Source organism: Corvus moneduloides, chromosome 7 (genome assembly GCF_009650955.1).
Source record: "Corvus moneduloides isolate bCorMon1 chromosome 7, bCorMon1.pri, whole genome shotgun sequence".
NCBI lineage: Eukaryota > Metazoa > Chordata > Aves > Passeriformes > Corvidae > Corvus > Corvus moneduloides.
In genome coordinates this window covers 11055445-11080906 of record NC_045482.1, presented here as the reverse complement: position 1 = coordinate 11080906, position 25462 = coordinate 11055445, and the positions used below count along the sequence as shown (strand labels likewise).

At 44.4% G+C, this 25462-nt stretch overlaps 1 protein-coding gene across 1 annotated transcript in view; it reads right to left on the bottom strand.

The window, feature by feature from the left end:
• The window catches only part of PLCL1 (phospholipase C like 1 (inactive)), a 187252-nt gene that overhangs the window by 5241 nt on the left and 156549 nt on the right, over positions 1 to 25462 (bottom strand). Inside the window, exons 4-5 of the mRNA XM_032114175.1 lie at positions 21340 to 21415; positions 18108 to 18217 (exon numbers count right to left, since the gene is read on the bottom strand). Coding sequence (XP_031970066.1) covers positions 18108 to 18217; positions 21340 to 21415 — 186 coding nt within the window. The remainder of the gene's footprint in view (positions 1 to 18107; positions 18218 to 21339; positions 21416 to 25462) is intronic.

Here is a 25462-nt window from a genome sequence, read left to right as displayed (position 1 = left end):
ATTAGAAAACCCATAATCTGACATGGCTTTAAATATTGTTCAGTTCCAGTGACAACCCATGAAAGGCTTTAAGAAGCACAAGTAGCTCTAGACAGACACTGGCAATGGCTACAGATGGGACAAATTCCATATAATTGTAGGTTCAGTCGGGTTTTTTCCAAATCAAATACCGAAGTTTTTATGAGTCAAGATGACAGCTCTATATCCAACAGCAACCCCCTCTGGAACTGGGGAAATGAAAGGTAGATTAGGTTAGTGGCACGTTTTTGTGTTCAACTTCACAATACTATTTCTTTTATATACATTGCATGTATATTTCTATGTAAGTATAAATATATGGGCATGTACATTAATAATTACTATTTCTATGCTTTCTAGGAAACACCCTGCAACACATAGGCCATGCCACATGATTGTTGTGGGCACCCCCAGCGCTGGGGACCCCGGTTATGGCACCAGCAGCACCCGTAGCCTCTGTGTTGGCAGCTCCCACACCAGCACTGGGGGCTGCAGGAGGACCCTGAAGGCCAAGGCTGGGCCCGTGCAGGAGTGAACTGCACTGACAGGTGCCCCACATGAGCACCTTGCACTGCTCCTGGTGAAGAAGTAAATCCCGTGCTGAGCAATAGGGCTTTCCTGGTGTTCCAAACTGGCATGTTTCCAGGGAGGCTGAAGCAGTAGCTGTGAAAGCCATTTTCTAATCTGCTGCTTGCTAAAGCAGACAGTTGCTTATCTCCTGAGCAGACACATTCTCTGACAGCACATTATGGGAGCTTTTCTCTCCAATCCTCAAGGGCTGAGTAAATACAAACAAATAACAGAGGTCTTAACACCCATCCCACATCATGCTCATGATATTACTGCTATTTTTTAACTTCTCCTCAAAGAATCAAGCTCTTTCATTACTATTTAATCACAAAGTAAAATCTCCAGAGGCTGCCAGTGGACGCCAGCGGGTGGCTGAAAAAGCCAGCCACAGTCAAATGGAACTGCCGCAAGCATCGCACCACTCCGCATTTCAGAGGCAGCACAGGCATGGTAACAGCACTGACAATCTGTGCCAAGGGACTCCAAATGCCGGAGAGCTGCTGTCATATTGGGATACTCTGGGTGGAGGCAGCATTTACTGCAAGGGGGGCATTTTCAAAGTGTCACAGTAGGACTAATTGTGTTTAATATTAATAAGGAGGCACACAATTAAATGATCTCACATGGCTTTGAAAATGTAATCTTGGGGAGGAAATCATTAATGAAAAGATTACACTGTTAGGTTAAACTTATTACAAAAAGCAGATATTTTTCCATGCCTCCTTCAAAGTTAAATGTGGGAACAGTTGAGAGGAATTTGACCATGATACATTCACATTTCAGAACAGACTACTCCAAAAAACCAGTGTTGCTAAATCAATGGAGACTGTAAAAACCCATCATTTTCATTGGGACCTGCAGATAGTTTGTCAAGAGCTTTGCTTTATTGTCTGTGACAGAGATCATAATGCACATGTTGGCACAAAAAATTACTGTACACAAAGATTAGACACAAAGCTATAATCACTTTTCACACACTGAAAAATAAAGAATTGCAAAAACGAGTTACACCACAGGAAAAGCAGGGTCCAAATGTTACTTGCCAATTTATCTTTAAACCCTTGCACAGCAGCAATTCACTTCCTGTCAGGAAAATAAAAAGGCCACAAGTATAAAAGATGGCACTTAAATGGCATTCCTTGTGCTACTGGTGTATCATTTAAGGTCTGAGTTTTGGGCACAGCTTCTCACTTGCCCATTCTGAACCAAATGCAAGAGCTTGTTTCTACCTGGCTGAAACCAGCAACAACTTTGACACTGAGTAAATCAGGCAATCTGATCGAGTGCTCGCTGGGGCCTGAGTCATCACATTTTGCAGGATGTGCTAGTGATTTCAGACATCTAACTGAGCATCTCATTTTGGTGTATCAGCATGTTACTGACAGCCAGAGACCTCTCCCATTTCCCAAAGTGGGGTCTAGCAAAAATTTGCAAGAAGGAGAGAGCTGAGAATCAATTATATCACACAGAGAACAGATTTGAGATGTACAGAAAAGAAAACATCCACCTAGGGAAAGGCAGTCACCATTATATACAAAGTGCTAAATCTCTATAAGCAAGAGCAGCAAAGAGTAACTATTGTGGAATAGATTATTGTGTGCAGTTCTGACACAAGGTTACACGATACAAACCAAATGAAATGATCTAAGGTTGTGCCAAGCAACAAGGTCAGAAGCTCTCCGGCTGATCTGCTCAATGCAGTGTAGCTCAATGCACTGTAGCCAGCAGCTGGCACACCTAGGAGAACAAGGCTGAGGATGATGACAAAGAGGAGGATAGTTAACAGGAACAATCTCCTCCTAATTCTGTATCTAGCCCAAATTATTCTTCATGTCATCTTTTCTCCCTTTGCTTTGTGAATCAGCCATACGGATGCTGGCTCCAGGCTTTCCTGCCTATCTCTCATTGCACAGGGGGCTGAGCAGGTAAAAACCCAAGCTCCTTTTCCCAGGAAAAGCACCGGGAAGCACAGAACCAGCCCTGACTGCACTGTATGTCCCATCTGTTTTACTCCTTACTCAGGAGAAAATCCCATTTGCATCTGATATTTGCACGAGTCTCAAAGACAAAACCACACCTGCAAGAAGCACTCGAGGCCTTGAAGGCACTGCCTTCACTGCCTCGCCAAGACACACAGCCCTAAAGTGACACATCCCAGCCAGCAGCCTCCTGCCAGCAAGCACCTAATTTAAGGATAACTGCTGGGACAAGTTACCTCTGCAAATACCATCTACAAAGCAGTCTCTTTTTCAGAGCAGCCAGTTGTAAGGGAGAGAGAACAACAGCACTACTCCAGGTGGCTGGGAAAATTCACAAGGCAACTCCCAAAAAACCTGGTCCCATATAAAAGCAGAAAGGTCTCTTAGCAGTTCAAGGGAAAGCGGGCAGGAATCTGGATTATGGCACCTGCACAGAGCCCATTCAGCCATGGCTTGCCCCAACCACCCAGCGGGTTCCAGTGGATCAGCCCAGTCCTCTTTGAGGCAAAGATCTCTGTAGGTGTTCAGATACCATAGCAACGGGACACAAAGGAAGTTAATAAAAATTAATAAATACATTACAATAAGTAGAATAAACAAATAAATAATGAGCAAAGTAAGCAGAAATTAGAATGGCCCTAACTTGTAACACAGACCAAATGTTAACCTCACTTGTGGCTTGGATGCCATTACACACCATGGGCTGTACACACCCAGTGCATTTGTGACTGCAGGGGGGTACTCTGACCCAGGGATGGAGCCTGATGCTGACCATGTAAATGTGGTGTGTTAAAAACAATATTCGTATTACCTGAAAAACAGTTCCACCTGATTTTAATTACTTTTGTTTAAACTCCCAAATGAGACCAATCTGACAGTTGTTCAATATTAGGCTGTCCCACGCAAAACCCAGAACTTTCACACTGATTTCATTCACCATTTGGATCTCACCCCAAACATCTGGATTAGGGAGGATGACCTAAAGGGATTTACAGAGCTGTTCTGCATGAGCCTGCTTAGTTTTCTAGGAGGCTGGTGACGTTCATTGCACAGCCAAGCAGTCAATCCCAAAGCACGAGGCGTGACATGAACGGCTGGGAAGAGGGAATGCTGTTTGTCTCTGCTGGTATGGCTCTCCCTTGAAGAACATCCATACCATTTCTTGCCTTCTTTTCCAGCTGTTGGAAAGGTGCAGTTAAAATCTAAGTGGTTGTGCTGGATACCAAGAGACCTCTCCCACTCCACCACATGGGGCGAGGCTGCCCAGTTATTACAAAACTGCCAGTCCACCACTTGTATATTCCCAAATCATGTGACACAGCCAAACAGAGACCCTGAGGGCAGCCTGGGAGGTGGACATGAACAAACAAGAAGAACCTCAGTGAGAACAGTCAGGCAATTACCAAAGAAGCAAATACTCAGAAAACCTTCTGATTCTGGCTACTGGCCTTGCCAGCACGAGGATATCACTGCTTTGTGCAGCCATGGCAACTTAGGAAAGAGGGTCTGTATTTGTAATTCTCTTATAGGATTTGCCTAACATGACAAAGGCGAAGGACATACACGGCCAGCTTGCTCTCAGATTCAGTTGAGTGCCCTCCCAAACCCTACTGGCCCTCGACCAAAGCCTGACAAGGGATTAACACCAAGCATTTGTTTGAACACCTAAGTGGCAAAAGCACTCATGCTATAGCCTTCCCTATTGATCTTTAAAAAGAGCTCTTCACTGAAATCCAGGGGCTCTTGCAAATCAATTGCACTGTATGGCTACTAATTTATTCCTTCAAGCAGGCATTTTATGTATAAAAAGAGTGGGCTTTTATTTTTATTTTTTAAATAAATGCCTATGCTTCTGTCTCACATGGGCATTTAAATTGAATTATGCTATATCAGGCTGTCAAAAGCAATGAATGTGAACATTGACTGTAACTGTGTTGCAGCAGGAATTTGCTTTCAGAAATAATGCCATTAATTTGATCTTAGCCATGTGCTAAGCAGTTCAGCTGCCTGTGTGTCTCTTAGGCACTACATCAGGCAGACAGTTTGCAAGCACAGCCACAAATGTACAGACTCTGGCTGTTGACCCCTCCATTCTAGGAACCTGCTTTTTTTCTGGTGACAAGTTTAAAATCACAGGGTTGGCTGGGAGCCCAGGAGTTTATTTTTTATACACAGCCATGAAATGAAAATTGAAGCTGTATGTCCAGGCACTTATTTCTTAATCCTCCTTTGGTCACAAAACCCAATTTCTCACAGGTACCAGTGCCAGCACTAACTGGTAGCTCCAGTAAGGTCCAGAGACTCCCAGAAAAACAAAACAAGGGGAAGAAAGATGAGGCAGAAAGTGCATAATTTTTTTTTTTTTTTTTTTGCATTTGATTTTTCTGAGTAAAAGGACCAGCTGCAGGAAAAGAGATGTTTTGCAGCTAATGAAACACCTGTGAAAAGCAACCCCCAAGCAAAACATTTGGCTGGCACCCCTTGCTCCCAGGTGCCCTCTGTGCTGACTCTCAGATGTACAGGCTGCAAGCACAGAGTTAACACCAAAATCATGTCCTTCATCGCAGTGTAGCCAGCAAAACGTCCCTTAAGTTCATCAGAACCTGGAAAGGGTTTAGCAGCCAACTCTGAGCTGACTCCATTTTGACTGAAGACAACATGCACCAGTGCTGGTTTGGGCTTTTTTGGAGGGAGGGAGGGAGTGTTGCAGCAATATCACACAAACCAGTTACTGCTCTCTTTTGAATTGCTGGAGGTAATAGCTAAAAAAATACCTACAGCTGTGCTTAATTCTAACTGAAATAATCTAATCAAGATGAAATGCCAGTCAGAGCAGATTGTTTGTGGAGAGAGCACCCTCAGCATTGCTCCCACATGCAGCTCCTCAGGCTCTGCTCCTTTCGGCCTGCCACAAGCACTAATGCCTTAGCAACTATGTGGTTTGCAAATCCTGCTGCTGCAGTGGCTGCTGGCCAACCACCAGCTGACTGGGCCATGGGAATCTGCAGAAGCTGCCCAAGCTCCCTACTCCTACTCCCCCAGAGGGGACAAGACCCCTCTCCTCTATTCGTGCAAGGAGCTGTGGGCAGCCAGTTTCTAACCAGTTCACAAGCAGCACAGGCCACAACCAACTTTATGCTGAAGCAGAAAGCTTTAAGCTAAGACCAAAGCCTCCAAATAACATGAAGGGTTAAGTGCCAAAAGAAAATCATACCACAGACCACTGCCTACTAGGAGGGAACAGGTTTTTACAGGATCCCTAAGGAAATGCTCTGATTCGCCTCACTCCTGTCAAGGGATCAGCCCTGTCATTCTGGTCCCCTGCAGTCAAAGGCAGGTTTGCTGGTGAGACTGGACAGTGAGCTCAGTAAAAGCAGAGCTGAGCCACCCTCTCTGCTCATATTCTGCCAGCCAGTGGTTAAAGAGGCTCCTGTGGGCACAGAAGCTGTGGCCTCACATGCTAACAGGGCTTGTTTCCCCTGGTAGAATCCCAGCCCTGCCTTCCCAGCGCAGATGTGAAATCAAGTACGAACAGGAGCGGGTAGGGTTATTTTTGTAAGCAGAACACTGACCGACCCAGCAGGCAGAGAGCTACTGAAAGGAAGCAACTGAGAGGGGAGGAGAAAATCAGCAGGGGTCAGAAACAGGCCTGGGTGGAAGTGAGAAACGTCTGTGAAAGATGGGAATGGAAACCCACAGCAAACTGAGTGATCTAAGCACAAAAATGAGTGGTGCAGGATAGGGGTAGTATTCATTTACAAATTTATTGCCCCAAAATGTCAATGAGGGAAACGGAACAAGAATAATTTACAATCCATTACAATACTATGCCACAGAAAACACGAGGCTTTTCACCCAAACTGAACTCAATTTTTAAGCCTGATACAGAGGGCTGTAATAACACCTCCACCCTTACCGGGGAGGGTTAGAGAAGATGAGTTTAGACTACCCAGCATCAGACCACTGAGCTACCCTCTGAAGGAAACTATCCTGCTGCTGCTGGCAGCCTCCAGTCCCAGCCCTTTTATTTCAGACTGCTAAATTAGGCTGCTCAGGTCGTCCAACTCCTGCCCCCAACAACGCTTGAAAAGGTAAAAAAACTAGTTGGGGTGCTTTTCTGTGCCTTCATGTGGCTCAGCTCCTCCCCACTGCTACATACACCAGCATCCCTAGGTCACCACCCGATGAAATGGGAACCCAGGGAACAGAGTGAGAACGTAACTGCAATTATCACCTCTATTGTTACTATTCAAAGCGACCACAGCCTATCAGTCAGCTCTTCCTGCCAATACCGGACCTGTGTCATTTCTGTAACACAGAGGACACTGGAGAAAAGAGCTACTAAGTAGGCATTTTTAACTTACTCCTTTAAGTCTGACTGCTCTCATGTAATAGCCTTTCTGACATCAGAAATGCCATCTTTTTGTGATCTAAAAATAAATAGCAGCTGCCTCAGCACCTGAATCACTGGTTTTGTGCCCACTTTTCTCTGCAAATGGATCCCACCTGTACCTGGGGAAATAACCCACAAGATAGGGTCCTTTATCTCCCACAGGGTTCATCACCTGACACTTGAACTCATCTGACCCAGGTAAAAAAAGACTGTGGCTGTCAAAAATGCAAGACTGCAGTCCATTGTTCTACAGTAAAGCTTACTTCCACCCACAGGTATTTGGGCCTCTGATTTCCCTAGCTCCTGTGGAAAGTTTTGGGAATGCCTGCCACATTTAGGGCTTACGTGATCTACCATAAGATCTAGGGGAGAATAACTGCAGAGCAAATGCCTGGTCTCACTGAACACCCACAACTTTCACTTAATGCAGTTTGTGGCTTTTCACTGTCACAGCCCTCCCTGCAGACCCATATTGCCAATAATCACACATGTAAACACAGAAGTCTTTACTCCACAGCCTTCTACTGCTAGTGGCTCCAGACAATAAAAATGAATCAATACCACCACTGAGTTAAAGAGCATTTCACTCTAACCACAACCCTCAGAATATGCAGTGGTGCGGATGAACACTTTTCAATGTCAGAAGGCAGTAATGGAATCTAGACTGGTACAATGAAATGGGGAAGGTCGTGCCAGCTAATCACTGCCTGCTGGATTCAGAATTTGGCTCCCCCGACTCATTTACTCACACAAGCACAGAAGAAGTCAAAGGTCCTGGCTAACAATTGCATTATGCACATTCTGATATGTGGAGAGAGGATTTCTATCAATGCTCAGGCAGGAGGGAGAAGGTGAGGACAGAGACATGCCATCCCCCAGCTTCAGCCAAGCACCAGGGCCAGGTACTGCTCCATTATAAAATATATTCCTGGATTTCACTGAGGCCACTGACAGTGCCAGGGAAAACCCAAACATCATCTTAGCAACTGCAGAGGAGGAAGTTCCAATGGAGCAACTGGCAGCTTTCATTGCCTCCTGAGCTCCCCCAAGGAACTATCTTAAATTAGACACCCATTCCCCCACAGGGAGCAGGTTTTGTAGATGCTGGCACATAATTCACACAACAAAAGGGGCAGTCAGCTTGTCATCATTTGTAAGCTCTGGGAAACTGTATGTGATCTGCTGACAGGAGCTGTAAGGAGCTCCAAATATACCACAAGGGTAATTTTTAGACTATGTTAAACCTCTTATCACACACCATTCAAACACAACCATTTCAGGCGAGTACCAGCTACAGCTCCCAGGGAACGGCACAGCACAGATTTAACAATAAGCAAATGCTGGAAAAAAAACAGTGTACAAGCAATTCTCTCTTAATGTTCTTGCCATGTACAAATCAGTGCTCTGATACTCAACGAATTCCGAAAGTAGTTGTGGGGGGAGGCTCTCTTGTGGAGACCCACCATGGATGCCTTAGAAGCAGAGCCCTTCACTCCCTGAGGCCTTCAGTGCCATGAATAGCATCCAGGCAAGGTGGTGTGGGCACTGCCAACCCAGGAAGGAAAAGGTCTCTCCAAGCCCCTCGGTGTGTGCCAGGCATTGGGGCAGTGGCCCTGCCTTGGGGCACTCACCCAGTGCCACCGGAGGGCCCAGAGCAAAGGCTCCCAGCACCGCCTCACTGCCTGAGCCATGTGGACAGGGCTGGCAGCTTGCCTGGGGTTACACTGCAATCCAGAACACCTGACAGAGGCAGCTGCTTCTTTTCCTTTGTTCTTTGTTAGTACAGCCATTGACAGATAAAAGCAAGAAATGTGTGAATTTCTGCGGAAACTTGTACTTTCATTACAGCCTTTTTAATTCCTCCAAACAAGGTCACGTTGTCAAATGGGCGTCAACTAGATTCCCAACTTCCACATCTTCCAGGCTGTGTGAATTAACTCCACTGCAAGTACAGCAGTCTTTGATATCCATGTCTCAGATGAAAACGTCACTGTTGCAGGGGAGGGAGGGGATGGTGGCAGAAGTTGCCTAAGTTCCTGTGCCACCTGCAGTTTCTGGCTGCACTGTCTCTTCCTCCAAGGGATGCGAGATGACTCTGACCCAGTTCTTATACCCAAGCAATCATCCTTTGGTGGGGAACCACCTACATTTAGCCACCTTTCCCTCATGCCACCCCTCCTCTTACCACTGCCTCACCTTAATAGTACCAACTTTCCAACACAGTTCTGCAGTTCTGCCCAAGCACATACGTGCAGGAGTAGCTGCTTTTCCTCAAAAGATGAGTATCTTCGAGAAACTTGTAACCTTACCAGCTGATTTTTCAAATAACCTCTCACAAGTGATAATCTTGTTCCTGCACAAAACAGCTTTCGGAGAACAAACTCTTTTTGTATTCCACCTGAACATTATTAATTACTTTTCCAGTTGCAAAGTCTTTGGACCAAATGACACACCCCCTCAGGAGAAGCTGGCCTCCACACCCAGGTGCCAAAATCCCTGCCAGGCTGGTAGAGAAGGGTGACAAGCATAGCAGATGGGGCTCAGGCTGTGATGGGTCTGCCCCAAAGGCACAAGCACAGCAGGGCCAGGTCCCACACAGCCACCCCAGGGCAAAGGTGGAACTGCATCATGGTGATGGACAGTGTGAGAGCCATGCAAAGCTTAGTCCAGATCAAGGGTGGGGGTCACAGGTGCTTTGCCCCCCCCCACTGGCATGATTTAGGTGATACAACTGGGGCATTGCAGAGGGAATAGGATTTGAAGCAGGGGAGAAGAAACAGTAAAGACTGAGATGAAAGTGAGGCACAGAGAGATAATGGAGTTATGACAGACAACCAAGCAGAGGGCTTCACTGAGCTGCCAGCCTACACAAGGAGAGAGCTGGGTATCTATTTTGCGTTTCAAACATCTTGACAAGCCTCCATTTGTGAAGTGACACTAAAAGTGGTTTTCTATGCACAGCACCTCAGTGTGCCAATCCTCGGCTGGGCTCAAAGCCCATGCTGCTGAGGTGGCCCTGGCACAAGGGGTACCATGCATGGTGACCCCACATGCTCCTGGCCCTGTCTCCCACCACAACACAACGCATCTCACCCTGTGTGCACAGCCAGCAGCTTGGCATCAGAGCCATGGCTTCTGGCAATTTGTCACATCACTCAAACTAAAAGACATCATAAGATTCTTGTGATCCATCTCTGGCTTATTTTAGTCAAATTCAAGAACTCAGAAAGGTATCACTCAGGGCTTTTCACACCACCTTTCACTTTTCTGTTCTCTTCCTTTTGTGTCAAAGTTGCTGTTGTTTTGCACATGTATTTGATGGCCTGTCTCACCTCCTATACACATACATCCATGTGTGTTGGCACACATACCAACCACCCATCCCAGTGGAACTGAAGGAGTAATATTTAGACCTAAATTGCAGAACTTTGTATCGCAGTAAAAAAAACCAAAATGTTTACATCAAAGGAAGGCAGCTCACAGTACTTGTTTTCTGGATGAACTTCAGTGACCCTCCATTTTTGGTCTGTCATACAGTGGAGTCCACATTGATTGCAGGAGGGCCTTGTCCTTAAACCCACCATTGTGAAACACTGGTAGGAGTAGAGCCCTGGCACTGAAGGAAGAAGAGCAAAGTGAGAAAATTGGCAGAAACACATTTCTGTTCAGATGACCTGGCCATCAGCTCTTTCCCCAACAGCCAGATGGGTCCCTGGGTCTGCCAGGTACTGGATATCACCATGGAAAACAGTACAGCCTCATACCAAGCACCTTCCATGCCAAGTATCTGAGCAGAGCTTAGATCCACAGCAGCTAAATGTTCATCAGCAGGAGGAACTACATAGCTTCTCACAGGCCCTTCCAGTCCTATTTTCTATGCACCCAAATAGGTGGTAAAGGCTGGAGAAAAGAGAGAAAACTGTGTGCGCTCCCTGGAAGAACAGAAACTATTAACTGACTTTGGTTCTTCAGGGCTGTGTCTTGGGGAGGTGAGTGCTGCTCCTCACAAGCACCAGCATTGCAGGCAGGCGAGTGCAGGCCCACGTGGGTCCCTGTGCCTGGACAGATAGGCACAGACTCTGCCTGATCTGAATGTCTGGACAATCATTCCTTGCCAGTCAGTGGAACACTCCTGCTGTGACATTATTCAACAAAACCCCAGCAATAACTGATTAACAGGGGACAAAGTCTCTCCTCTTTGTCAGGCTATCCTGGGACTTCATGCCCTACAGAAACTCACAAGATCATGAAGGAGGTCATCAAGAGCTCTGAACCCTGGTGATCTTTGCTCTCTGCTTAGTCCCTGCTATTGCCGGCACTTGGTACTTGAAGATTTAAGGTTGCCTGGGTGGCCTTCATGTATATTTTAAACACACAAATATTTAGTTTGTTCTAAATCCAACTCATGCCTCAGAATTTTCCTTGGCCAAGAAAACAGAGACCTTGTCAGAAACACCATTAGTGCTTCAAAAACTTGCAGGGAACAGCCAGGTATCTAGAGAGGTCACGCTGTACTTGTTGAGACCGCTCACTACATCCTTCCCGGAGCAATGCTCTGGCAGAATGGCTGAGGGCCAAGAATAACAGGATATTCCAGCTGATTAACTAGTACTCCTGATGGACTGGGATTATACTCCCTTTACTCTAATACACAGTGTTGAAGCAACTTGAGAAGTTTCCATCATCAGATACAACTGACAAAATCCACGGAGACTGTCTGTTAAAGAGCTCTGGTTCCTGCCTTTGGGCTTGGGCAAAACAGACAAAAACCAGTGCGTTCACCATTTATGGAGGAGGCCTTTATCAACCAAATCAGTGGAGAACAGCACTCTGCTAGGTACAAGAAAGATCTGCCTATCCTGCCTAATAATTGCATGGTTTGGTTCCCTTGGTTTACAAAATACACTGATCAAAACAGCTTGGCATGTGAAGCACAACACTTACTTCCTTATTGTGTAACTCAAGATCATTTAAAGGACTCTAAATCTCCTCTCCCAGAAAAATCTTGCAACACCTCCACATACAGAAGAGCCCTGGAGCCTGTCCTGAGAGCCAGGAGCACAGGCTTTGCCCTGGAACCAGCTCTGAAGCTGGGAGCCTCCACTGCACTCACCACTGCATTCAGAGCACACGAAGGGCCTGGGAACAAGTTGTGCTCCCGTGTGGCTCCTCCAGACTCTTTCACAGACTCAAGAAAGAAAAACCTAAACCTACCTCCTCCCTCACCTTTCCCGCTACTTTAAAATTAACTGCTTCAAAGTAAGCAGGTTGATATTTACAGGACTAAATGGATTTTGACCTTGATGGACCTCCTCACCTTGTCTTTGGCACTCTCAGAAACCCAGCTGGTTTGTATTATTTTTCTCTTTTTTGTCCTTCAGTTCATGTATAAGAGACCAAGCTGATCTAGTCACTATGTGAATCATTAGAACAGCTTGGCATTTCCTCATGTTTGTAAAATCTGCCACTCAATCATAGACTGACTGGCTCAGCCAATCTCCACTGTAGCTGAGCAGGTCTCGGCAGAAGGAAGCAGATCCCTCAAAAGTAGCCAGGGCACACAGTCTGGAGAGGTTTAAAAGTTTGAAACAGCACTCTGAACTGCCTCAACAAAGCAAATGCAAACCATGTGGGGACAAGACAGCAGGAAATATAGTTAGTCTCTGGAAAAAGATCCTTTGGGGTAATCACATTCAAAATACATTTATCTAGATCTGGGTATGAGTAGACATGAGGTGAGTTGATAAGGAATAACACAGCGAGCATTTAAAGGCAGGCATGAAGACTCCATGTCACGCAAACTACTCCTGACTACTGCTCTTGCTGGACTATCACTGTCAGAAGATGACAGCAAATCACAAGAATTTGTTGTTAAGACACTATGGCTTACATTCCATCTATTTTGCAGTTTCACAAATAGAGCACCAATGTGCTTATGTCCACTGAGATATGCTGGGAAAAGGAGGGAGATAAGATATCAGGAATTTTGGGGTTGGGGAAAGCCTAACTGACACAGTGAATAAAATATATGGTACACAGAATGCAGCAGCTTTGTGGGGACTCATGAATCCATCATGCTCTCACTTGAGATCCAGATAGAGTAAATTGTAATGCAAATCCTTTAGTAGCATTTAAATAATATGTGGCAGAATATATTGTTACCATTGTGCTTAGTTACGTATAAGGTTCCTAAGACTCTGCTGTGCTGCTCTGCTGTCCACTCTGCAGCATGCCAAGGAACAAAGCCATGGTTCTTGCCCAACTGCAGGAAAAAGGACTGATGTGAAAAGACTCATACAAATCTCCCAAGGCTTTACAATACTGTCAAGTATCCATTCAAAAATACTTCCATAGTCCACTATAATAATCCTTAAATTAAGGCTGGGAATGGACTTAGTTCTTCCAAAGATCATCAGAAGCTCTGTGTTTAAGGTGCTTTAGAATAACAATCACTGTCTGACAGATAGCTTTTCTTCATAAAGAAAACTGATACCTTATAGCGATGATAAATTCATCTCGGTTTAGGTGAGGCCAGGTAGTCTGTATGTACCTCTGTCAGAAATCTCGCTTTTATCTCTACAAGTAGCCTTAAAGTGTGCATTTGGGGCTCTGGATGCTGCAGGTCTCCCAAGCAACTGAAGGCTGATTGTCACAAATGACTGTGGTGAAGAAAGATGTCATTTGTGGACATCAGCCTGCAAAAGTGCTACTTCTGCACAGTTTTGCTGCATAAAATCACTTACACCAGAGCTAACATGGATCACTACCACATCATAAAATTGTGGATGCCTCCCCCCCAAAGAGAGAACTACATTAGCAATTCCGTAATTGTATGCATTCTGCATTCAGCAAACTTGTCTTGATATATCTAATCAGCATTAATTTAAATAGGATAATTAACATATACATTCATGGATGAGAGCTGAAACGATCCCTGAAAATGTAACCACTTGATGTCTTGTGGCATGCTCTAACAGCTGGAGTCCTAGTAAGACAGAACAGACAGACTTCGGACAGCAGAGGCAAAATCTTATCATGGGCAGCAAAAAAAGATTTAAAAACACATGCACATTTCTGAGCAGATTAGAATCAAACATTCGAGTGTTTTTCCCTTCAGCAGAAGGCCAAAACAGTAAATGCCACTTTATCTTCTTTTCCCCAGGTTTTGTCTATAAATAAGCCAGTATGTTGGCATATTAACTATCCGGATATTTACCATCAGCATACAAGTACCTTGTGGTATTGTTTCTAGACTTTGTATGTGCTGATCCACCAAAGCACAAATAGCCCAGAAAAATCTGTCTGCAGACAGTCAAAGCATGTCCATGTGAGAGCAATAAATCTGAACCACAGCCAACATACTCAAACTTTGTTTGACTCACTCGCCAGGCTCTTGGGACTCAGGCAGATCCCAACTTCTTTGCTCGCGGAAACACCTCCTGGCAGTCTGTGACAGTTTTTCCTCAGTAAGGAGAGTAGTTTTCCAGGCTACAACTTTTTTACTTCAAACATTCCAAAAAACTCATATAGCAGTCATTGAATCAGTGGTTTGCACATGTGACAGATGCTAAGAGTGCCTCAGTTACTGCAAAATGCTTGGTACAAGATCCCATGGGAGAGGCAGACAGAGTGGGCAGAAGAGCCCCAGGAGAGGTGGCAGCTGGCTCTGTCCTGAGCTGAGAAGGCCAGGAGCAGACCCAAGCTGGCTCTGCATGACATCACCCACATGTGAGTGTACCTGACCCAAAAACCACCCAGTGCTCTACAGTGGCACTGAGGGCAGGGGTTATGTCAGGAGGACTCATCCAGCTCAAAGCCAGAACTGCCCCAAGGAGTCTTCTCAGCTTTTGCCTTCCAGGCTCTGGTGCTCCCCCTCTCTGCCCCAAGGAGGCTTATCAGCTTTTGCCTTCCAGGCTCTTGTGCTCCCCTCTCTCCCAGCGCAGGCAGGAGGAGCTCACTGCAAAAGCAGCCACAGGAACCAGAGCAGAGATGGCCTCACCAGGCAGGCAGGAGAAGCACCAGCATCTGGGGAGAAACGAGCACGAGCCCACACACCCACGTAAAAGCCTCTGCTCCAGGAAATGGAGAGTCACCTGCTTTAAAAATAAGAAATACCTAATGAAAATGAATCATGACAATGAATCATGACCTTTTGTGACAAGGGAGGGTCAGACCAGAACAGCTGCCTCAGCTGAGCAGCTTTGTGTGCCTGGTAGGCTGAAATGAAAGGTTCCTGACACCACGGTCCCTGTGCGGCGATAAACACAAAATTTCTTTTGCCACCTTTGCATTCTACTGGCACACAATTAAATACAGAGAGGAAAATGAAGACACAAAGCTGGTGCTGCATGGAAATAAAAACGAAAGTGAGACTAAATTTGGGATCATAACCTTTCCTGTAATATTGCTGTGAGAGCATTATTCTTCTGTCTAGTGTACTTAAGTTATGCCTCTCAGTATTACTGACTGTGAGCCTGACAGTGTTCTACACAACATGGAACCAAAGAGGAAGATGTGACATTTTATAAATATTGATGTCAAAGCTGACTTGTTAGACTGTCACCAAGTTATAACATCCATGTTCTTAGTGACATTTTTACCTTCTGGCAAACAGTTTGTCCTTATAGTGGGTATTACTAATATGTAATTAAGTTTATATAAACTAAGGAAGAAAATGACATACTATTTTGATTCACCTCTTAAAAGTACCCCAGGGCATTTTTAAACTTGAAGAATGTCCACAGTTAGGATTTTTATAAAATACACTTTAATCTTGCACTCTGTAGGTATTTAATGGTTTTGCCAGTGGCAATTTCTTACTGCATCTCCTCTTTTATTCAAAGCTTACCTACTGCAATGAGTCTTTATAAAGAAACACATTAATTAAATATGCCTTGGCTTCACTAGCCTACGAAAAGACTATTAATCATTTCACAGCACAAGCACAACATAATACCTGCTGTTGCTCACAGGCACCTCACATAAACTGACTCCTGCTGCATGATGTAATTGCCTCCAACTACCCCGAGCACACAAAGAGGCTTTCTCTCATCGGCCATTCACTCACCTCACCTCATGGAAAGCAGTTGATGCATTTGTGAGATGTTATGGGATATATGTTTCCTTTTCTTACAACACTATACCAACATCTAGTGAAATATATTTGTAGTGTCCACCCTGCCACTGGACATAGGGAGAACACCTATGGCTTGAGTGGGGCAGGGTTGTTGGTCTCTTCCCACCAAATCCTCCTGAGTAGCTCTCATCAGCACTGAGAGGACTCAGTGCTAAAGAGGAGATGCAGGTTTGTTATGGGCAGGATCACTGAAAGACAGGATTATTTAAGGGGAAGAAGAAGAAAAAAAAGATGACAAATTAGAACAATTACTAATGGTCTCGTATCAGAGATTGAGGCACCTGAGGCACAACTTCACACCCAAGGCACAACTTCATTCCCAGTTTCCTAATGTCATTCCTGAGTTGGACTTCAGTCAAAATGAAAAGGTGTTTCATGTGCATTTCATGGATAGTTGTCACAAATTCTGTTAATATTTTATTGTGTGAGAAAGGTAGAAAAGAAGTTGTGGCTTATAAATGAGACAAGTAAATTATTCCTTGACCTTGACTAGATGTTTTAAAAGCTCTTCAGTATATTGACAATATGTGCTAGGGAGCAATTATTTTTCATGGAAAATGTTTCTCTGATACCCTACTTGTACCTTCATTAATCACAGGCCACCCTCAGAGGTACAAACCTCACATTTGACAAACATCTAAAAAAATGAAAACATTTTGAGTGACTCTGATCGTGAGACATTTATTTTACCTAACACAGCTAAAGGTATTCAGATGAATGTTCAGAACTGCCTAGTGTGCTTTTTTTGGGAGGCAGGGACTCTAGCTACTAACCACAATTGCTCTGTGTGGAATAGGTTGTCTATTTAAGTCTGTAAGTTTGAACTGGTTGACTTTTCTCTTCATCAGAGGTCCCATTAACTGAGCTGACACTGACTCCATTACCCACTTTTCCACTCTCTCCTGGTGAATCAAGGTATGCAAGAAACCACAGGTCTCCCAGGTCTTCTCTAACACTTCTCTACCACCAATGGCCTCTCCCACACACTTTTGCTCTTCAGCCCCTCTATTCCCAACTCCTTTTTCCCTCGCCTGCTCAAGACACGTTAGTGCTCTTTCCAGCACAATGCTGATGCATGCATCTCCTACTACTGTTGCATGCTACATTTAGGGGTATATTTGATGAGAACAGTTCATCAACTGGCTTGCTCTGGGATTTCAGCAAAGGGAAAGGCACTGGGAGGTCACAGGGAGATACTGTCAGACAGGGCAACCCGGGAGCTGGAGCAGAGAGCAGGGACTGAGAGAAGGGAAGTGTGATCCATCAGAGCAAGGTGGGAAATGAGGCTGTGAAAGCTGGAGTTGAATGCTAACAACCTGAATGCTTGGCTCAGGTCCTCTCCTTGTCTTCTGCTGTGGCTGCACCAAGTCCTCTCCTCTTTCCATCTCTGGTTGTCCCTAGCTGTTTTCACCCAGGCTCAGTCATACAGCTACCATGACAATTTGTGGCTCGTTGGTGCTGAACCAGCAGCTAAAGCCCAGTGAGTAACCACTTCACCCCGAGGTACGTCACTGTGCAGTCAGCATGAAGGGATGAAAATTCCCTTTTTAGCTGTTTGGACAGCGCTGTGCTTTGGAAACATAACCCTGCAGGACCTACAATATTCCTCATGTTTTTTTCTTGCCAGTCCCTCCTGCCCTGTGCCTTCCCAAAGAGATGCTCCAGTTCTCATTTTACAAAAACAAGTCTTTGAGACACAATGACCTCAAACATGTCACTTTCAGGGTGCATGGGGCAGAACAGACAACCAAAGCCATGTCCCTGATGATACAAACAACAAGCCATCTTTCCTCTTCTGTTCAGGCTTAGATAATTCCCTTTACAGCTTCCAAATCAGAGGCATAATGGATCTATTTGATAAATATCAGTAAGTGGGGGTAGTTGAAACATCCCATTAAAAAAAGAACATGTTGCTTCAGCATTAGTAAGATGTACAAACAGACGAGCTAAAAGAGCAAAGGTTTATTTATAAAGTTAATACGAGACAGGATGTGGTACTTTCTGTGCTTACCTTCAGCACTGTGATATTCCATGCAAAACTCTCAATGGCTTTGCTTAATTTTCTTCCTTTCAAACCTTCTTTTGTCCCAAGGTTATGAAGCTCTTCATGGAATTCCATTCCTAAAAATACAGATTGACACATCACTCAGTGCACAGTTGATTTTCCTTACAGATGTTGAGTGAGCATTTTCAGTCTTGCAGCTAGGACTTCCTACAACCTCTTTCTGTGCTTTCCCCCTGCCTCCTTTTACTTTTATGGCTTCATCCTGGGAGAACATTTTCCAGAATAAAGGTGTCATGTACAGTTTTGGGGCTGTGCTTCCACTTGGTTTGTGGCTCTTCTTGCCAATCCTGGGGTTCCACACAAGCACTTGTCCCTGCACAGACACTCCTCCAGCACTTCCGCCTGCACTGCTGCCAATACTGCGACAAAAGGCAGTCACTTGTCGCTCTCCTTGAGCTGATGACTTTGCACCTTGGAAGGCTGACACACGTGGAAGATACCTGTTGAGCACAGCAAATGCAGGCTCCAATGCACATCTCCTCATTAATTTTAATCACAGTCATACAGAAAAGCCCTTGTACTTCACAATGATAAATTACGTCAGCAGCACATAACTCTAATCACAGGATTGCTACTCCTGCAGCACAGAGAACTTAGACTTCCAACCACAGCCCTGTTGCATTTCATTGCTAGTTTCTGTGGCAAACATCTGCAGATCTTTTGCCTGGTACAAGAATTCAGGAAATCTAGGAACAGATTAAAAATCTTAAGGTATCCACTCAGTCCACCAGTTTCACAAGATCTGCACAGTGTATGCAACCTTTCTCTGAGTCTGGTGTAGATTAAGAGACAAAATGGAAAAGAGCTGCTTGTGTTCCCTTAGGTTATACCTTACAAAGGCCAAACTGGCACTAAATAACTCCAAAGCATCTGAAGCCTACCCTGGCTGAACAAACCAAGCTCCGTCTCCAGTTGTTTCATAGCTTTCCCTTCCCTAGCACTTTACGGTAAATGTCACTCACAAATTTGAGCTTCATTGAAATGACATCAAAGAAATGCCAATGGAGAGAACATCTGCACAGTGTAGATGCAGAGGATGTTTGGCAGGTTGCTGAAGGACAGTCTAAGGCAGGCTTGCACTCAGCACAGCTTGCCCAAAGCACTCCTGGAAGACTAACAATAGTTTTTTCTTCTTTTGCACTGACTCCAGGAGCTCAATAACACTGAGGCTGTTCAACCCCACACAATGCAAGACTTCTCTCTCTACTGTTTATATTCCAAAACCTCACCCACTCACAGGCTTTGCTTGTCAAGGGTAACGGAGTTCCTGCAGTACATCCTTTGGAAAACAGTCTAAATAACTGCACCCCAAGCAAGATTTCCTTGCAGGTGTGCTTCATGCCAACTGACTTACAAAACATTTCACTTCAATCAGTAAAAGAAAATCTTCAAATGACTTGCTTTGTCCTGGAAAAAAATATGAAGGCTAATGGATCTCAGCTCTACGTGGGCAGCCCTGCCTTTATGCAGCATCCTTTTAGTTATTTTTCCCTCTGGACCTCACTTCTTCATCTGTAACTTGGATACAGCACTGCCCCAGAGAGAGGGAGCCACAAAAATTTGTTAGGCTGCAGGTAGCAACACCAGTAAAAGCATTTAGCAGGGTCTAAGCTGCTGCTGACCACTGTATATTGAGCCGAGCCTGCACATTAAAAAAACAACAACAAAACCAGTCCCACAAGAACCAGTCTGGGAGAGGCAGCAGGACCCTGAGGCACAGGGAACCCACACCAAAACAGGCTATGAAACAGAGGTCTGGTGGAACACATGTTCAAAGGAAGCACAACTGGGGTGAGGGGTAAAGGACAATGTCACAGGCAATTGCACCTCTGACACCTTTTAATTTTGAGTGCCTCATCTTGCCACATGGAAAGTGTTACATAAAAATTCGCCTGGGTAACATTTGCAACAAATTAATTGGCATATGAGCAGGTGGAGGGATACTCTCTCTCCTAGCCCTTTCCTTTCTCTAAACCCCGTGGCTTCAGAGAAGTGCTTCATGTCTCACCAGCTGCCTTCTCAATCAGAAAATTTAAGGCTAATAAGGCAAACAAAAATGAAAATACAAGTGGATGCAGCAGCAAATTGAACACTCTTGAAAAATTTCTCTTTTTCCAGGGGGAAGGAAGGAAGGAAGGAGAGGGGAACTGCACGAAACGGAACATCAGTGTGGTAGCATGGTACTGCATGGTATTTTCTGTACACATCTCCTGCTCACAAAGACTCCAGTGCCCAGGCAAATGTCGTGGGTTCTTCTCTCTGTGCACAGATCAAGCTGTGCAGAGATGGCTGATGCTGCTGAAGAGTCTGCATAGTTTAGTGCAAAGTATTGCTCTTAAATTATACCGTCTAGACACCCTCCTGGTACTGCATTTTCTTGTTACTGTCTCTTTCCTAAACCCTCTACACACGATGAAGGCTTTGGGACCAGAAATTTTACGCTGCTTACGCAGATACACAGGACCCAAGGCATGTCACAATGATGAGGTCCACGACTTCCAGCCAGACATGGCCACTTGCCTCTCACCCCTTTGGTACCACAATGCCAGCATGGCTGAAGAGCAAAGACTAGGTTCCATTCTGCTCTTGCACCACATACAGTCAGTTAAATGCTACTGCTGAAATGGCTTCCAATTTCCCCTAAATAAAAAGATGAATTGAAGTATTAACTACAAAACAGCAGTTTCATTCATTATTTATATTTAATAGAAGCAAATGGCTGTAGCCTTTATCACTTGCCAAATCCAAAAATGCCTATCAGAAACAATAGTATTTAAGACTGTTGTGGTCCTGTGGGTATAGAAATCTCTTGCCGCTCTGTGTTCAAAGGAATAACTGAGCTAGAGAATGCACTCACTAAAGCACCACGCCTTCTCACCCCCCTCCTTTTTAATGCCTTTCTGGTTCATTTGACTAATTTAAATGCTGTCAGACAGTTCAGAGCTGTAGAGCAGATGGAGAAATAGCTTCCAAGGTGAAAGCTGAGTATTTTTGTCTGATCCCACACCTGCATTGCTATTGGAAGATGAGTCTTCAGGAGGGTAGAGCGTGCCAGAGAAAGACTGGAATGGTCACCTACATCCAGGTGAAAAATGCTACATTAGTCACAAACTGTAAGTAAATTATGGCACATTATGTCCTATCTCCCATCCAGAACTGCTGAATAAAGATGGATTACCTGCTTTCTGGCACTGAACAATCTTGTCATGAGTGGTGTCTGCCGTCTCAATAAGAACCCTGCTCTCTTGAATCATCTGTCCAAAAAAAAAAAAAAAAGAAAAAAAGGAAAAAATCAGCATTACTAGGGTTTCCTGCAACATCTAACACACAGAAAGCACAAAGGTTGAAACTGGAGAGGAGGTCTGCTCTGAGAGTAGTACGATAAATATTGGATCCTTCCTTCCTTTGGGGGGCTCCCAGATCTGTATCAAGCTAAGAATCAGTTGCTCTGAAAATGTTTTGCTCCAAAAGTTAATGAACAGCAGTTTTACATCCATGAGACATCATTGCAAACAATACGAAGGAAACAAAAGTGATTTCAGAAGAAAACAGAGTTATCAGAAAAAGTTCATTCTATGTTCAATTAAGCCCTTTCTAACTGGTACTTTTCTTAAAAGGAGAAGTAAGTATAGTCCTTGACACAGCGGGTTATTAAAAAAGTTACCAAGTCATGAATAGAGCTGATTCCAAAAGGTATTTAAGCCTGTGCAGAACTTTATGCTATATAACAGTTCAGACACCTGTACTAGTTCTTAAGTTTCTCCAAGGAGAAACTGAGATCCAAATCCTATCCTATTCTCAGTATTTCTGTTGAAGCTTAATAGAAGAGACAACAACACAAAAAATCAAAACAAGAAAAAAATCCACCTAAAACCAAACAAACTAAAGCAGCAGTTTCAACAAGCGTACTCACAGGTTTCAAGAGATCTCCCTGCTTAGACATCTTCCTAGAATAGCCCATTAACAGCAAACAAATGAAGGGTTCATTACCTGACAAGTTTCCTGAGCCTCCCTGCATGCAAATACTATTCTCTTTTGAGAAAACCTCTCAGAAGCCCAGAAGCCTATATTGTTCCACTGTTCTATTCTGTGAAATTGCAAAAGGTGGTACATACATGCGTTATGGAAGGCAGGAACATGCTGTATAACCAACTATGCCTGAGAATAGCCTCACTGTCCTGCGATGTTCACCACAAACCTCAAACAGCACAAGAGCAGTGCCAATTAGAAATGAAGCAAGCTGAAGAGTGACTGCCTAATGTTACACCCTGATATTACACAAGTCACCACCTGGAAGCTTTGCCAAAATGCTGCAACTGCTAAAAGCCTTCCTACTTTCAAATATGCTAAATATGAAAACCCAGCTAGTAGGTTTCAATGATTTTAGTGGAAGACAGCATAACAGTAATAAATTAACACTTGCAAATTAGCACGTCTTACTGTTTTAATTAGACACAAGGAATGAGAGACACTTCCACTTGTCACACTCAAACTTACAAATTCTGGAGAAATTCAGATGCAAATTTTGCTCCTCATCCCATCTTTATTTCTAATTAAATGTACTAAGGCTGCATTTAATAAAAATACCTATGCCTTTCCTTTGATATAAAGAACAACACACGGAAAACAAAATCCATTATCAGCTTCACAGGCAGAGTGAAAAAAGCCCAATATATGTACAGAGTGCAAAATTGTTTTTTAACAGTACATGACCAGTGGATATGCCCAAGATTTAAATTACTTTCCATAGTATCCTTTGCCTTTCATTCTTATTACTTGCTTGCTCATCCTTCATTTTTTTCCTCTTTGATAATTTCACTTGTCATCTAGAAAGAAATGACAATTTCTACCCACTCTCTCTGGCTTTTCTGTACCACAGCACATTATCCTTTTGTGCTGAAGAAGCCATTCAGGTGACAACTACAAATGCCGAAGGTTGTCTGAGCAGTGAAGACAGTACGAGTCCCAAAAATCCTGCAAGTCACTAAAGAAGCAGCCAGAGGCCAAACGCGCACCTCTTGCACATGCAGACCTGGGGCCTGTGAGGCAGTGCCCACACTGCCCAGCCCAGCATCTCCATGGCTCCTGCACCCCATGCAGCCACCACCCTGGCCTTGGGTCCCCACTGGGTCTGTGCCTGCGCTTCCTACCCAGCAGCAAGGTTTGCCCCGTGAGGTCAGCTGCAGCTAAGCTGGTATGGGACATCCAATTCTCAGGTCAGACTCTCCTGTGCTCAGATCCTTCAAGCAGAATGTGACTTGTGAGGTTTCTATATAGGCACATGCACACGCACCCACACACACATATATATATATATATATACATATACAACCACAGGAAATTATCCTACCACGCACAAAAAAAGCAGGCTTGAGAATCATGCAACCACTGGACCCACTCCCAGGAGTTTCTGGCATGTCTATTTTAGGATTCTCAGACATGAAGGTATTATATTCATTTTTTAAGAGAAAAGTAGCACTAGGATGTCAATTTTTCCTTACTGCAGAGTAGGTAGAGCAACCCTCCACTCCTTTGATGCTGACATCAAAGTCTCACTGCTCTCAGCTCAGCAAGAACAAACAATTAAAAACAGATCATGTAGCAGAATTTAACATGTTCCTATCCTCCTGCTCAGCAGTAATCTTGACAAAAATAAGCAGCTTTTGTCCCATGACAAATCCTGAGAGTGGTTTCAGAGTTCCTCATCTCAGTGCCTGTGGTTAGGGGACACCCTCAGTTCATCACCTGGCATCCTCCCTCACATGTTTTTCTAGGAAATTATGCACTAGGTAGAGGTAATGCACCAGGTAGAAATAATGGGACCCAAGCCAGTTATGAGATAAGATTTTGGCTGGCCAATGGCAGCTTTACCACCTCTGATAATAGCGTGCAGGACCCTGTATCCCTACACCACAGGCCAGACTGCCCCTAACAAGAGCTGCATGAGCAGTTTCAGTGGGCACAAGATCCTGCTTCCCAATGCTGCCATAAAAGATGGCAACAAGAGGATAGGGCAAGGACAAAGCCTGGATATTCCCTCTGAAGAACAGACTGATTCAAACAGACAAGAGTACAACAGGCAAGTAACAGCTATCCAGGAATAAAGTTACAGCACAGGGTCATGGCATCTAGATACGCTTTTTCTTTTTTTGTCACTAGTTCTGAAATGAGTCCATGATTTCCTAGTTTGAATCATTCCCTGTTTTTCCAGCTGTCATCACATCTGAAACCCTGCTTGAGGATATCACCTACTTCTTCTAGAAGTGACAAGAACCAGCAGCCCTAAAAACACGACATGGAAGGCTGTGAGATTTTTCTGCTGGGAAGGTAACCCCATAAACCACATGACAGCCTGAGATTTTCAAGCCCACTTTTGCCAGTAATATTTCAAAACCCACCAACCTGCCTCAAAAGTGAAGAGTGACCTTTCTGATGTTTGCAGCATGAATTTTCGGGCGCCTTTCCTCTGCTCAGATCCGCACTGAGCAGCCCTCCAAGCAGCTGTGTAGTCCCAGCCATCTGGCTGGAGCCCATCAGAATGCTGTTTAATGTCAGCTCCCAAATGGCAGCTCGCTTCCGTGAGTGACTCTCATGGAGCAAGAGATGTCCTACTCCCTCAGGAGTCTTGAGTTCCACCAGAGTGTGTTAACTCCTGAACGCTGAACTTCAAGGGATTAATGTCCAAGCTACATCTACTGAAAAGCAACCTTTAGAAGATGGATGTTGGGATCTGGGTCCACTCGGAGAGAGGAAATTTTCAGCAGCTGCTGAAGCTGGCAGGATTTCTTGGGACAACTTGAATTTCCCACGTCAGAAAGAAGGTGATAAACTTTACTGATTGGTCTGTTTAACGTAACTGGGGAAGGGGGTGAGGGGAATTGGACAAAAATAAGAATGAAAGCACACAAAACCTAATTCTGGTATAGAGAAGAAGAATAAACTTGATTCATCTCAATCCACCTGAAGCACTCTGTAACAATCATGCTGGATTCTCAAAAAAAGCATAGGAAGTAAGAGCTGGCACAAACCCAGGAGTTTTCTCCTTATCCAGTATATAAGACCCAGAAAGTGGAACAGTCCAAGGGTTGAAAACATAACTGACCTGTCTCCCTTCAGTGTCTAAGAATAGCATGGAACATCAAATTTAAAATCCCAGTGCTTCACGCAAAGAACAATGCTTTACTTTGTCACTAAGTGAAATTTAAAATATCTTAATGCTGAAGGTATCATATTACTCACATGAAATTAACAGGGTTATTTATTGCCTGTACTAAAGGCAGTTTAATCACAGGATCAGTACA